At 54.8% G+C, this 15,107-nt stretch overlaps 2 protein-coding genes across 2 annotated transcripts in view; one reads left to right on the plus strand and one right to left on the minus strand.

The window, feature by feature from the left end:
* Nucleotides 1–1,247: 1,247 nt before the first annotated feature.
* GNAT2 (G protein subunit alpha transducin 2) lies at nucleotides 1,248–9,467 on the plus strand. Its single transcript, XM_009564334.2, has 9 exons — nucleotides 1,248–1,863; nucleotides 2,967–3,009; nucleotides 3,212–3,353; nucleotides 3,528–3,685; nucleotides 4,479–4,607; nucleotides 4,806–4,935; nucleotides 6,577–6,730; nucleotides 7,109–7,314; nucleotides 8,657–9,467. Exons 1-8 carry the CDS (start codon nucleotides 1,746–1,748, stop codon nucleotides 7,297–7,299), a joined length of 1,065 nt encoding a protein of 354 aa, XP_009562629.1. The 5' UTR covers nucleotides 1,248–1,745; the 3' UTR covers nucleotides 7,300–7,314; nucleotides 8,657–9,467.
* Nucleotides 9,468–11,551: 2,084 nt separating this feature from the next.
* GNAI3 (G protein subunit alpha i3) overlaps nucleotides 11,552–15,107 on the minus strand; it is a 30,620-nt gene continuing 27,064 nt past the window's right edge. The window contains exons 6-9 of the mRNA XM_054087357.1: nucleotides 13,662–13,791; nucleotides 13,065–13,218; nucleotides 12,082–12,295; nucleotides 11,552–11,980 (exon numbers count right to left, since the gene is read on the minus strand). Coding sequence (XP_053943332.1) covers nucleotides 12,105–12,295; nucleotides 13,065–13,218; nucleotides 13,662–13,791 — 475 coding nt within the window. The 3' untranslated portion in view covers nucleotides 11,552–11,980; nucleotides 12,082–12,104. The remainder of the gene's footprint in view (nucleotides 11,981–12,081; nucleotides 12,296–13,064; nucleotides 13,219–13,661; nucleotides 13,792–15,107) is intronic.

The following is a 15,107-nucleotide window of genomic DNA, read 5'->3' on the forward strand; positions in this document are numbered from 1 at the left end:
AGGGGGACCCCCAGGCTGAGCACTGGGTGAAAGCCACGTCCCTTCTTCAGCTCCGTGACACCGAGTGGGGGGGGGGGTGTGTGATGGTATTTTAATTGGACCTCCTTCATTAGCAAGAAGTTCATTAGAGGCTCAGAAGAGGCTTTGTGTCCAGGGGACAGCAGGGACAGACTGTCCCCATGCCACCAAGGCTGGGGGGGGGGCACACACATGGAGGGGACTGGAGGGAAACCAGACCCCAGCAACCCTGAGGGGTACAGGGACTTTGGGGACCTTCAAATGCTGGGGACCTACAGCACTTTTCGGGGGGGGCAATACTCTCCCCAGTGCGTCTCCTGCACCCAGAACCAGCCCTGGCAGGATGGGGCACCCACCTGCACCCCTGGGATGTGAGGGGACCCCGGGACACCCCTGGGTGCTGAGGTGAGGAGGGGGGTGCTGAGGTGGGGAGGGGGTGATGGGCTGGGGAGGGGGTGCTGAGGTGGAGAGGGGGTGCTGTGCTGGAGAGGGGGTGCTGGGCTGGGGAGGGGGTGCTGTGCTGGAGAGGGGGTGCTGAGCTGGGGAGGGGGTGCTGGGCTGGGGAGGGGGTGCTGTGCTGGAGAGGGGGTGCTGAGCTGGGGAGGGGGTGTTGTGCTGGAGAGGGGGTGCTGAGCTGGGGAGGGGGTGCTGTGCTGGGAGGGGGTGCTGTGCTGGAGAGGAGTGATGGGCTGGAGAGAGGGTGCTGTGCTGGAGAGGGGGTGCTGGGCTGGAGAGGGGGTGCTGAGGTGGAGAGGGGGTGCTGAGGTGGGGAGGGGGTGCTGGGCTGAAGAGGAGGTGCTGGGCTGGAGAGGGGGTGATGAGCTGGGGAGGGGGTGTTGTGCTGGGGAGGGGGTGCTGAACTGGGGAGGGGGTGCTGGGCTGGGGAGGGGGTGCTGTGCTGGAGAGGGGGTGCTGGGCTGGGGAGGGGGTGCTGAGCTGGGGAGGGGGTGCTGAGCTGGAGGGGCGGTTCCTGAGCCCCGGGGAGGAGAAGGAGGAGGAGGAGGAGGAGGCTGAAGGCCCGATCCCATTAAAGAGCTTATGCTGCAGGAGGGTGGGGGGTGGCTCCAGCAGGGCAGCAGTGGGGGGGGGTCATTCCCCCCCGGGGTAATTATCTCCCTTTCCCTGCAGGAGGAATCCCCCTCCACCATCATTTCCTATCCGAGGGCTGCAGGGGGGCTGCCTCCATCCCCAAAGCCACCCCAGTGCAAGACGGGGGGACACAGCCCCTCCAGCGCCCCAATCCCATGGAAACCCCCCTCAAACCCCATCCTGGGGGGGACTCCCCCCCCCAAACCCCCATCCTGCGGGAGGGGGTTTCACACTCCTGCCCCTTACGTAAAGCCCTGTGCCCACCTTCCCGAGATGCTCTATCTATTTTTTTTCACCCTGAGCCCTAATCTTTGCCATCTTGGGCTAATTGGATTTCCTGGGTCACATGGCGAGATAAAAGGTCCCCAAATCCCACAGGCCAAAAAATCACTTTATCCATGGGGAATTAAAGGAGAGAGCAGGGGGCAGCCGGCCCGTGAGGACCCACCGAGCTCTCCTTGCCTTGGGGCAACCCCGATATCGGGGTGACCGGTACCCAGCTCAGCCTTTCGGGGCTCCTCTTTCTCCTTCCATCGCTCAACGCCCGCCCGCGGGGTGCGCGCGCCGTTCCGTACGGAGAGCTGGAAGAGTCCGGGGACCTAGAGGAGCTCGAGGCGTTAGAGGAGGAAGACGAGGCCATGGGGAGCGGGGCCAGCGCAGAGGACAAGGAGATGGCCAAGAGGTCCAAGGAGCTGGAGAAGAAGCTCCAAGAGGATGCGGATAAAGAGGCCAAGACAGTCAAGTTGCTTTTGCTTGGTAAGGGTGGAGGGGATGTCCCCAAGGAGGTTGCGGGTGATGTTCCCCTATCCCCAGCTGGCACAGGGGACCCCAATGATGCTGGGGGGCTGCAGCTGGTGGTGGTGGGCAGGGCCAAAAGCAACCAGGGAGAGAGGACAGGGATGGGATGGGATGGGATGGGACGGGATGGCGATGGAGATGGAGATGGAGATGGTGATGGCAATGGCAATGGGATGGCGATGGCAATGGGGATGGCGATGGAGATGGAGATGGCGATGGAATGGGGATGAGGACCGGGGCTGGGGCAGGGAGTCCTCAACCCCATCAGCTACTTGTGCTCTGCTTTTCTTCATCCCAAGAAGAGCTCTTTCACTGAAACTTGTTAGCCTTAATGAGTTGCCATTAATGACTTGAGGTTGTCCCACCAGTTGGATGTCCTCCAGGACTGTCCCTGGCAGGACCCAGGGCTGGCGTTGGCTCTTGGAGACAATTAGATGGGCGGCAGAGATGAAGGGATGGTTTGGCAGTGGGGAAGGGACCAGGACAGCGGGTCACACCAGGGCCAGGCTGTGGTGTGTTCTGGGGGTGACAGGGAGACCGTGGGGAGCTCCTGCCACCAGCACCCCAAAAATCCCAGCACTGGGCACAGGCCAGAGGAGGACAGTCCCTTGGGGGATGCCTCCACCCAACTCGGGCAGCAGAGTGACCCCATGGGGAGACATGGGTGCCCCGCGAGGCAGGGACCAGCGGTGGAGGCTTATCCAGGTGGGGGGGGGCTGGGGTCAAGGCGATTAGCACCCTAATTCTAAGCAGCTTCCCGTGTTGCCCTAAGCTGCTTACAGCCCCGAAGCCAGCACCAGCGGGCGGGAGGTGTGGGACCCCGGGGGACGGCAGCCCGGTGGGTCCCCACCACCCCTGGGAGTCCCCAAGGTGTGCTCCGGCACTTGGGTGCAGGGGGTGACAGGAGCATGGGGACAATGGCACTGGGGAGGGGTGTCGGGCTCTGGGAGACACAGGGGATGGATGGGGGAGAGGGGTTCTGGTCCTTACATGGTGCCCATCACTGTGGTATCAGGCCTGTGGTCTGTCTAGCACTGAGGTGTCCTCCCACCCTTTTCCAGGGGCTGGAGAGTCGGGCAAGAGTACCATCGTGAAGCAGATGAAGTGAGTATGGCCCGAGGCACCCAAATTGGGGGAACCACCAGGACGAGCCCAACTCTTGGACCGGGGTTGTCAGGACCCCGCTCACCCCCTGGCGTCCCGCTGGGGCATCCTGCTGATTCCCAGGGTGGGGGTGATGCTGGGGGGAAGGAGGGGGCACCTCGGGGTGCTGGAGCTCAGGGCTGAGGCTGCTGTGCCCCTCCAGGATCATCCATCAGGATGGCTACACACCAGAGGAGTGCATGGAATTCAAGGCCATCATCTACGGCAACATCCTGCAGTCCATCCTGGCCATCATCCGTGCCATGTCCACCCTGGGCATCGACTACGCTGAGTCGTCCCGTGCGGTCAGTCAGGGCGGTCATGTCCCCTCCCCAAACCCATCTCCTCACGGCTGAGGAGATGTGGGGCCAGGGAGCTTCCGGAGGGTTCACAGTGGCCCTGTGCTGTCCCCCGTGCTCTCTGTCCGGTCCCAGGAGCATCTGGGGGACAGGGGCCATGACAAAGGGTTCTCCTTGCAGGATGATGGCCGGCAGCTCTTCAACCTGGCCGACTCCATCGAGGAGGGGACCATGCCCCCCGAGCTGGTCGACTGCATCAAGAAGCTGTGGAAGGACGGCGGGGTGCAGGCTTGCTTCGACCGAGCTGCCGAGTACCAGCTCAACGACTCGGCTGCGTAGTGAGTGGGGTCACTGCCTGCGGGATGGGGACACAGGGATTGTGCCTGGGACCCCCCTGGCTGCTCATTGCCATTTCCCCCCCAGCCTGGCAAAATCAGTACCCTCCCTGCTCCTGGGAGTACCTTGGGGCTGCCATCCGTCTTCTATCGCAGCGGTGGAGTGGCTGCAATCCCCCTGTGCCCCCCACAATGTCCCTGCAGCCCCTCAGCTCCCCCGGTGATGGCACTGCTGGGTCTGGGACAACTCTCCATGGACAACTCTCCATGGGACAACTCTACACAGGGAGCCTCAAACCCTGACCCTAAGCCTCGCTGTAACTCTAACCCTCCCCATGTAGAGTTGTCTCCACGTAGAATTCTCCCCATGAGATTTGTCCCTGTGTAGAGTTGTCCTCTTGTAGAGCTGTCCCTGTGTAGAATTGTCCCTCTGTAGAGTTGTCCCCATCTAGAGTTGTCCCTCTGTAGAGTTGTCCCAGTGTAGATTTGTCCCTGTGTAGAGTTGTCCACACATAAGAGTTGTCCCCATCTAGAGTTGTCCCTCTGTAGAGTTGTCCCTGTGTAGAGTTGTCCACACATAAGAGTTGTCCTCGTGTAGAGTTGTCCCACAGAGAGCTGGCTGCCACAGAGAGTTGACCATGGAGAGTTGGCCATGGAGAGTTGTCCTCTTCCAGCACGGCCTTGGAGTCCCATCGTTTGGCAAAGATCAGCTCCCCCAACCCTCCCCAAAATGCCATTGTGGGGTGAGACTTGGGCAGCCCTCGGCACTGGGTCACATCCCCTCCTGTACCCTCAGTTACCTGAACCAGCTGGACAGGATCACGGCCCCCGGGTACCTCCCCAACGAGCAGGATGTACTGCGATCCCGAGTGAAGACCACAGGCATCATCGAGACCAAGTTCTCTGTCAAAGACCTGAATTTCAGGTGGGTGGGTGCCCCCACCCCCATAAATCCCCCCCAGCCTGAACATGGAGAGAGGGTTTGGGGTCAGCCTCGTGCTCCAGGAACCACCAATCCCGCTTGCTCCAAGGATGGTGGGTCACTGCATCCCTGACAGTGCTGAGGACCATCGTGCAGGATCAGATGTGTCACCTTCCCACCCCATCCTTGTCCCCTCCCCAGGATGTTCGACGTGGGAGGGCAGAGATCAGAGCGCAAGAAGTGGATTCACTGCTTCGAGGGCGTGACCTGCATCATCTTCTGCGGGGCGCTGAGCGCCTACGACATGGTGCTGGTGGAGGACGATGAAGTGGTGGGTTGGGGTCCAGGAGGTGCCTGGGAACAGCTCAGCAGCCAAGGGGGAGAGGAGCTGGGTGCTTGGGGGGGTTACGGTGAGAGGAGGAGACTCAGTGCTGTCCGATGATCCGGGGAAGGGGTGGGAGATGCAGGATGGAGCTGGCTCCCACCTAATTGCAGCCAAGAAGGCCACCCAAGCCATGGAGCCATGGATCTGCCCTCCCTGCTGCCCACAAGGAAACCTCTGGTCCTTCCAAGCTGTCCTGGGCAGAGCAGGTCGCAATGTTGATCTCCTCCCAAGAGCCACCCTCCCACCAGGAAACACTTCCAGATGCAGCCAAAGCACCTGAGCAAACCCAAAGGAGCCGGTCTTGCTGCAGGAGAGGAGGAAGAGACACAGACCGATCCCAACGAAGGAAAAATCTCTCCAGGAGGCACCTCTCGCGTCACCGTGCCCTCCAGTGTGGTCAGGCAAGCGGCAGTGTTTGTCCTCCGGTCAAGCGGCAGCAAGAGGAAGGATGCCTGGTGCCCGGTGAGGGATATCCCGGCGGAGCTGCTGCTCCGGCACCAGGGCAAAAGAAGCTTCGAGGGTGAAGAGGAACACGACAGCCCCAGACCAGGTCGTTTCTCCATAGAAATAAGGGGTGAAGATGGGCAGAGCAGAAGCAGCCTACCTTCTGCCCTGACTCGAGGCCCGAGACAAAGCATCCTCGCTGGCATCTCCTGCAGCAGCTGCTCCCATGGATGCTCTCTGGTGCTCTGGGTTCCAAACACTTCTCCTGGAAGCCGGGCTGCGGTTAGGATCCATCACCCCCGAGGCTTGCCAAGGCCGGGCAGCAGCATGTGTAAAGCACGGCGGCGAAGGAGAGAGCATCTTTCCCATCGAAGCCCTGAGGAGAGGCTGTAATGGTTCCCTGGGCAGGATTTGGCCAGAGCCCAAAGCTGGACAGAAAAGCTGCTGCAATGGGAAGGCTGCACAGAGCAAAACCACCCCTGTCATCCCTGAAGAACCCGCCTGCTGCTGTACAAAGGTGTGGGAGAGCCACCTTCTATCTTCAGGGCAGCGAAAGCCCCTGGTCAGAACTTTGGCTCCAACTGCGTGGACCCTCCTCCTCCCAAGGATGCCCCTGCAGCCAACTGGAATCTGCATGTGTGATTTAAAACCAGAGCTTTTCCTTTTCCCCGCTCCTTTCTGAAGCCGCGGGCAACAGACAGGGGCTGCAGTTCAGCGAGAGCATCCAACAGCGTGACCTGGATGATGGGGATGGCAGCTCAACACCTCACTGAGCACCTTCCAGCAATCACCCTGAGGCTTCCCTGGAGAATTTTCCCAGCACCATCACTGTAATCCTTCATTTTTGACCATCTCAGAAGCTGCCCAGAGCTGCTTAATAACCCCACTCCCATCCTGAGCACCACCTGGATTTATCCGGGTCGCTCGCACCGTAACACAGGGGCTTTTTGGATGGGCAAGAGGGACCTGGTGCAGGCAGAGGTGAGGCAGCAGAGCTGATTGCTGCTGCTGTGGCAAAGAAGAGCAGCCCCGGCAGCACGGGGCCAGGCTCTCGTCTCGGGGATGGAGGGGCTGGGGGGGCTGTCGTGGCCAAAAGTGGTTTTTCAATCATTGCTTTGTGCCAACGCGCCCGTTTGCTTGCAGAACCGCATGCACGAATCCCTGCACCTTTTCAACAGTATATGCAACCACAAGTTCTTCGCCGCCACATCCATCATCCTCTTCCTCAACAAGAAGGACCTTTTCGAGGAAAAGATCAAGAAGGTCCATCTCAGCATTTGCTTCCCAGAGTACGACGGTGAGTGGGTTCGTTTCCCCTTCTCGAAAGCCCCAAACCACCGTCTCCAGTGAGGAACTGTGTGGTCCCAACAGAGGCACCGCAATGCAGGTTTGGGTTGTGCTGCGATCGGGTCAAGTCGCTGGAGGTAGGAGCGGAGGAGAGGACAGATGTGGCCTTGGGAAAGGATTTGGAAGGATCGAAATAGGATAAAATGGTGCTTTCTAAAATAATTTGGCTAAGTGCCGCTGCCACCCAGCCCTTCTCCTCCTCATTTTCCTTCGCTGGAGGGAGATTTCAGATCTGGCTCTTAAAAACCAGCCTTAAGCATCCCCTGGTCCTCACCCGGCTCTGACAGTCATCTCTGCTCAGCAGCATCATCGTTTCCTCCTTCCACAGGTCCCAACACATTTGAAGACGCAGGAAATTACATCAAGACCCAGTTCCTTGATCTCAACATGCGAAAGGACGTGAAGGAGATCTACAGCCACATGACCTGTGCCACAGACACACAGAACGTCAAATTCGTCTTTGACGCTGTCACGGATGTCATCATCAAAGAGAACCTCAAGGACTGCGGCCTCTTCTGAGCAGCTGGGTGGCAGGTACTCAAGAAACGGTTATTTAATCCCCGAAATAAGGGCTGGAGGAGGGGAGGGGGATGAAGATGGGGCAGAGGCAGCTCCATCCTGCTCCGCAGGGCAATGGGATGGGGGTTCTTCCAGGATTTATCATCAAACATGTTCTGGAGAACAGGGAAGGTGAGGATGTGCTGGGAATGGGAGGAACAGGGGGGTTGGGATCCCACCAGCCCCAAGGGGTGGTCGGCGCCACCCTGCAGAGCTCCAGGGGGGTTGGTTCCCTTCCCCAGTGGCCCCCCCCAAAGCCACTGGCCCAGGGTGCCCAGGGAAGTTGTGGCTGCCTCATCCCTCAGGGGTTGGTTGGATGGGGCTTTGCCGTAGCTGATCCAGTGGGAGGTGTCCCTGCTCTTGGCAGGGGGTTTGGAACTGGCTAATCTTTAAGGTCCCTTCCAACCAAAGCATTCTATGATTCTTTTGCGCTTGTTTTGTCTGGCTGCTTCCCACCTTTGCATGCGGAGAGAGATGAAAACAGCAGATTACAGCCCGGATTACCCACCTGAGCAAGATCAAACCGTTTCATTGCAGGGCCTCCTGTTGCCACAACAGCAGCACCGGTGCTGCCTGGGTTGCTGTTTCCCAGCCCCGGGTCATGGGAAGAGCCCGAGCAGGACCCAAGGGCAGCAGGAATCTCATGCCACACTCCGCTTCCCCGGCCTTTTAATTCACCACTATAAAGGTTTAGTTAGGGTTTATAACCCTAATTCTCACGCCTGCGTTTGCCCACCTGCATGAGAAGCGGTGGGAATTTCTTCCCCACTTTCCGAGCAGCTCCCAGCCACCAGCTTCAACGCTGTGTTTCTCAGGGAACCTCTGGCGCTTCCCTTGTCCCTGAATATTAATAGCAAAGCAAGAAAAGACAGCAAGCGGGCAGGCGAGCAGCTTCCCTGCTGGCTGCAGCAGGGCAGGGGCTGCAGCCCTTGGCCACCAGCTCATCTTTGCATTGTGAACAAAGCTCTGAGCGGAGTGCTCGCAGCTTCCACCTCTCTCCCAGCATCGAGGGAAACGCAGACCCTGTGCCAAGGCGGTGGGCAGAGAGGCTCTGCCTTCTCCTGGGGCTGCAGGCAGCAGCGAAAACTGCAAGGGTTGATCAGCAAGGGAATACTCGGTGCAAGGCTCCTCCTGCCTTTTTACCCCTGCCTGGCTCAGAGCATTTAGGCCAATTCATTTTTTTTTACATCGCTGCGTGTGATGCAATGCGAAGTTGTTTCTGTAAACCCACCCTTCCTGCACCATCACAACCTCAACTGGGTTGTTTGACAGCATTGTTTGACAGTGTTTCACCTTTCTTTTTTTCCCTTCCTGCTAGAAGAGGAAAGGACTTCACTTTCACATCACCGTTCTGCTGAGCAGAGCCAAAAGGATGAACCAAAAATCCATGTTCCTCGGACCCCCAGCCACCTCCTTCCAAGCCCAGACGAGGAAGGGGCTGAAGCTGAACTTCCTGCTCCCTTTTGTGGCCATTTCCTCTTTTTCTGAAAAGCAAGAACCCCCCTGCACCCTGCAGCGCACGAAAGGCAGTGTTGAGAAGTGAGATCTGAAGTGGTTTGACAGCAAAGAGCGCACCAGCTGGAAAAGTGCATGTTGAGCCGCTACCCACACCCCTTCCCTCCTCCAGTCCCTGCCCGCTGCACTGGGAAGCGCCAGCAGCATCGCTGGGAAAGGGACTCCCCCTTCCTCTTCCTCGGCAGCTGTTTTCTTCCCTTTATCAAAGCTGAATTAATGAGAGCAGGAGGTTCTGGGGAAGGGGGAGGTTGGGTCACCTACGTGTCGCTCCTGGGAACCAACCTCGGCGGGTTGGTAGGAGAAAGGAGCGGGGGGAGTTGGTGTCCTAGGAGTGTCCAGGTTGGAGCTGAGGGTGGGGAAGCAGAGGCAGGAGCACCCACAGTCGGGGCTGGGAAGGCCATCACAGCTACAAGAAGGGAATGGGTTGGATAAAGAGGAAATGGTTACTCAAAAGATTCTTATTCTGCTATTTAGAGCTGTATTTGCTCTTTACTGTTTGTAAATAAATTGATGCTGGTACTGTAGCCATCCCTGTATCCGCTCAGTGTTCACTGCAGCGATCCCCAACACAGCTTCCTTCAACTATAGGAAAACACAATAAAGAAATATGCAAGACACGGTGCCTATGGTTTCTCGTGCTCTGGTTTCTCTGCAAGGACTGTTCGCAAGCCCTGTGCCTGTGTCCAGGAGCTTGGAGCAAGGAATACTTTACACTCACTCCATACTGGGTGCACACATGGATTTCCCACCGAGATCAACTGGTGCCAACGCGCAGCGGAGCGGGGACACCACTAACCTGCCAGGCACCCAGGAGGGAATGGAGGCACAGGTGCCACCAACCAAGAAACCTTCCCAGACAAAGTCCCCTCCCAACATAGGAAGGACAAATTCTGCACTTGGACCCCTGCAGGGCTGGGCCGCTGGTGTCAGGATCCACTTGAGAGCTATACCGTGTGTTAATGTGAAGCCATAGCAATGCCTCAGGGCTACAGAGGAATTTCCCACGCAGGCAGAGCTCCAGGCAAGCTGGGAAAGCATTTCCAGAGCAGAAACACGCTCTCGGTGGCTGCTGGGCAGTGCTGCCCATTGGACAGCCAGAAGACATCATAGGGTGCCTGTTCACAGCATCCCTGGGGGTTTCATTCTGTATTTCTGAGCCAGTGCCTGCATCTACATCACCCAACAGCATCAATGAGCTGTTGGAATGAGTCTAGAGGAGGCCATGGAGATGATCTGACAGCTGGAGCACCTCCCATACAAAGCCAGGCGATGGGGAGAGTTGGAGTTGTTCAGCCCCGAGAAGAGAAGGCTCCAGGGAGACCTTAGGGCAGCTTCCAGTACTGAAAGAGGCTCCAAGAAAGCTGGAGCTGGGGAGGGGCTCTGCATCAGGGAGGGCAGGGATAGGACAAGGGGGAATGGTTTCCAACTGAAAGAGGAGAGATTGAAATGAGATCTTAGGAAGAAATGTTTTCCTGTGAGGGTGGGGAGGCCCTGGCCCAGGTTGCCCAGAGCAGTGGTGGCTGCCCCATCCCTGGAGGGGTTCCAGGCCAGGTTGGATGGTTCTTGGAGCCCCTGATCCAGTGGGAGGTGTTCCTGCCCGTGGCAGAGGGTGGGACTGGATGGGCTTTGAGGTCCCTTCCACCTCAAATCATTCATGATTCTATGATCCAGAGCAGTTGTTTTCCTATCAGGTTGAAGAGGCAGTGAGACTTGTGCTATAAAGAAGCAGTAAACTACCCATCTGCCAATAATCCCGATGATGAGCTGGATGCCTGCCGGTCTCCATCTGTGCCAGCACAACCCAAGTCCTTGGGAGCAGCAGAACTGGCAGCACAGACACCACCAGCAGTCGCATATGATAAAGCAAAAGGAACTTTCCTGATCCACTAATTACACGCCTTTCCCATGAAACCACTTACCTTCCTTGTCCAGCAAAGCACCAAAAGGGAGAAACGCTCCCGGAAAAATGAAGAGTAAACTAGAGAAAAGGTTAAACCGTTAACTCACCATTTTAATACTGCCAACAACTATAACAGATCGAAACTGTACACATGACAAACTGGGAAAGAGTCTCAAGGCAATGGTTCAGCAAAGGAATGTCCTGACAAGTTATGAACGTTACTACAGTAAAAACAATGGCAAACAAGAATTTGGCACCACATATACAAAGTAAAGGCATGCTCGTCAATACAGTTTGGGAGTCTTGGAACAGAAAAGGCCATGGTAAATGCAGAACGAGGTGCACCCTTTACAAACCCACCCACCGGTTCAGACCAAACTGCACAGGAACCTCAGCGGTTGCTCACGAAGCTCTGTAGTCGCACGCCGTTGCCCATCCGGGTTGGAGCTCAGCATCTCACGGGTAACGCAGCCCGGGTGCACGCTCACTGTGAAGCTGCCTTTATGCTTACCACGCAGAATGACTCTTGATGTGGCATAAACCAGCTCCACCCCTAACCGTAAGCTATGAAGACTCGCTTATCCTGCTGCAGGAGCTCCTTTCAAAAGCCCTGGGGTAGCAGGGTGGTAACAAATTTCACATCAGAAAAAGCCAAAGCTATCGCCGTAAGAGCTCTAAGGATCCTTTAAGTAGTTGCAGAAATATTAAATCCTGACCATACCAAGTGTTAAAAACAAAGAGTTCCTGCTAAGAGGAATACTTTCTGCATGATCTGGTCACATGTGCATAGTTAAGTGATTTATTTTTTTTTTTTGTCATTTTATTATTTTTAAAACAAGATTCGTTTGCAAATAAAGAAATAAAATTTAGTAAAGTTAACAGTTTTCTTGATGGAAAATACCTTAAAAACAGACTAGTGGTGGCTTGTTAACCAAAGAAAGAGAGAAAGCTACATATTGAAGGTCTGGAATCCAGCACCTCAACTCCACAACAGCTGTACACATTTGCGATCACGCCATCCAAACGATGCCAGGATGATCGAGTCACACTAACAGTTGTCCCACCTTGACCTAACCTCAACATCCCATATCAATAAAAAGGTCCCTAAGACAGAGGATTGTGCTAAAGAATGCAACGATTCTGCATGCTGTTTTCATTTCCCTGGTCCTGTTCATGCTTGCAGCTGGCCCCGCGAGGCAGCAAAGACTCTGGTTCACATCATAAAAGCTGAAAAGGAAACACTGAGCATTAGCGAGGTGCAAGGCAGAGCCAGCCCGAGCCGGTGCGCAACGCCTTAATGCTACAAGAGCCGAGCAGCTCAGCTTTACCTCCTTCCCACGCCCCTTCCTCCTCAATAGAGGCCGCATTCCTTCAGGTTGTTTTTAATGATAACATCTGTAACAGCATCAAACACAAACTGCACGTTCTTGGTGTCAGTGGCACAGGTGAAGTGCGTGTAGATCTCCTTGGTGTCTTTTCTCCGGTTCAGATCTTCAAACTGACACTGGATGTAGGCAGCTGCTTCCTCGTACGTGTTGGAGCCTGAAAAAGACACGATCCTTCACTTTGGCCAACAGTTCACAGCAGAGAGATCTTTTAAGCACATATTAAGCTGCTTGCAACCATCTGCTTTATCCAGCTACAAATCCAAATCCACCATTAACCCCTTCTGGTAAATCAGAAGTCTATTCCCAGCTTGTGGTCAGTGACCTTGGACAAGTCATCGCTCTGGCAGCTCACACACTGCTTCCTGCCCAGAGATGGTGAGGTGGGAATGCTGGCTACAACGATGCTTCCTGCTAGAAACACACTGTCATGTCAGAAGAGAAACAAGCGACAGGAATAAGTGGGTTTGAAGGAAGAACTGTTCCAAAAGGCAGTGAAGCACCATGCCCAGCGCAGGTCACGGAAGGGAAGAACTGCAAAACAGGCTGAAACACTGGCACAGCAGGGTGGGCAATGCCAGATCCAACACAGGGCTAAGCTTCACAGCCTCCAAAACAGAAGTTATTAGGTCAATATTTTCATTTAAAGCATGGAAAAGGCAGAGTGATTTGCCTTTGCAATACTTTGCAATACTCCAGGTCGTAAAACTCATGGATAAAGGCTGTTCCAAACCACAGCCATGCACAACCACATCTTTTCTGAGGAAAAGAGCTACCAGCTCACTGGACAGGCCCAATGCTGCCCAAGAGACGGATTTAGGTGAATAGGGGAAAAGATAAGCTTTTAAGTAACCTTGGACTGTATAGGTTTTGACTCATTCCTGGCACTGGCAACAAAGAAAACAGCTCTGTGAGCCCAGCCTTACCTGTGTACTCAGGATAGCAGATGGTCAGTGGGCTTTTCTTGATTTTCTCCTCAAACAGGTCTTTCTTGTTCAAGAAGAGAATGATGGATGTGTCTGTAAACCATTTGTTGTTACAAATGCTGTCAAACAGTTTCATACTCTCATGCATCCGGTTCTGTAAAACAAAATGGGAAGGGTGATGCCTCATTCCAGAGTTATGAGGGGTGGCCAGGCAGGGGGAGAGATAAGCCAGACTGAAGAGTCTGTGTCCCTGACACATCCTCACTGCCACTTCATCAGGAAGAGCAGAGGCACAACCCTGTGTAGGTACCAGGTCACCTCCTCGCTCCATAACTCCCTTGGGATGTTTGTTCCTCCACAGAGGTACTCACATCTGAAGGAACAATTCAAGGCACCTCACTGTGACCAAAGCCTGGAGAAAAATCTCATTTACACCTTACGGCTATCAGCTTCGGGACAAGATACTGCAGGCTGCTGCAAGGAAGTGCTTATCTCACAGCCCTGGAACAAGTGCAACAAGAGGAGCAAGCCAGAAACACGCCCGCTCCACCATTCCACCTCCCTTATCCCAGCACGGGTAACTCCTCCATAACGTACCATCTCCTCGTCTTCTGCCAAGACAAGGTCATAATCGCTGAGGGCCACACAGAAAATAATTGCTGTCACGCCTTCAAAGCAGTGGATCCACTTCTTCCGCTCTGACCGTTGGCCACCGACATCAAACATCCTAGGAGAGGCAGAAGAACCATCTCAGAAGCTATGGAGACTTCTCTGCCTGGCCACCACACTTGTTTACAGGGGATGGAGGAGGATCTACTAAGACTTCACACAAGCGGGCTTTAGGGGAAAACAGGTATACAGCCCTCTGTCAAAGGCAACAACTCCAAGCCCTCCCTTCGTCAGGAGAGGACCCACTGGTTCTAAAGTTGTTTTCTTTGGAGCCATTTCATCAGGAAGAATCAGACATTACCTACGTTGCTACCCAGAAGTTTGCTGATTCACCAGGGCAGGCTTATTTTGTTCTGTCTCCTATTTCCTTAGCAACAATCCATTTGCTTGACTGGACTCCAAGCACCTCCTCACAGTCAGCTCTTCCAGTTAATTTACTCTGCCTCTGACAAAGGATTATCTAGAATACACCACCTACTACTACTGGGATCCGGAAAAGAACTAATGGGGTTAAGAAACAGCTTCAGATGTTAAAAGAAGAATGCATACCTGTGAGCTACTAAGGTTTAAAGGCTTCAGAGCTGCTTATGGAATTTCTGGCAATAAAAAGATACCAATGCCTTGGACAGTTACACCCCCCTGCTCACCAAAATGCTTCAATAAGAAGCAGGATTGCCCAGGATATTCTGATGGACTGTCTTATGAATGAAATCAAGTCAGATACAAGTCCATATGCAAGGGCTATGAAAATAATCAGCATTCATTCGTGACCTGAGCAAACAGGTGGGCAAAAGAGAAACTGCCCAAGGTGAGCCAAAAGCAATGCAATGTCACGATGCCAGAAGTGCCCTTCAGCTAACTCCAATCTTCTCTTTAAGGTAAACCATCCTTGTGGGCTGCAAGAGGGAAGACGAAAACCTCTGTGCGGATACAGCTCGTGTCACCTGCCATCACCCTCTGCTGTTAGTGTGGAGACATCTGGAAAGGAATAGCATCCCTGACAACTCTGCTTCACCAAGCTAATCCAAATTCGAGTCATAGCAACACTCAGGCTCCCTCAGCCTGTTATTAATGTCTGAGATTTAACATCAAGGCTTCCACTGCGGAAAAGATGGCAGCTCCAGGCTTTAAGATGTATAAATGCTCTCCTTCTTGAAGCAAATCTCTCTGAGATGAGACACCTTGTGTCTCGGGCTCTGCACATGATCAATGACTCCAGGCAGGCCGGGGGAAAAGCAATTCCCCTCCTTGCACCAGGAAGGCACACCTCTGAGGACTCAGCCATCACACTTTAGAAGGGTTAAAACGATCAAACGGAATGTACCCGCTACCTCCGGCTCATTCTCCCATTAGTGAGACATGATGATTTTTAAG

The sequence above is a fragment of the Cuculus canorus genome, chromosome 24, assembly GCF_017976375.1.
Source record: "Cuculus canorus isolate bCucCan1 chromosome 24, bCucCan1.pri, whole genome shotgun sequence".
Classification (NCBI taxonomy): Eukaryota; Metazoa; Chordata; class Aves; order Cuculiformes; family Cuculidae; genus Cuculus; species Cuculus canorus.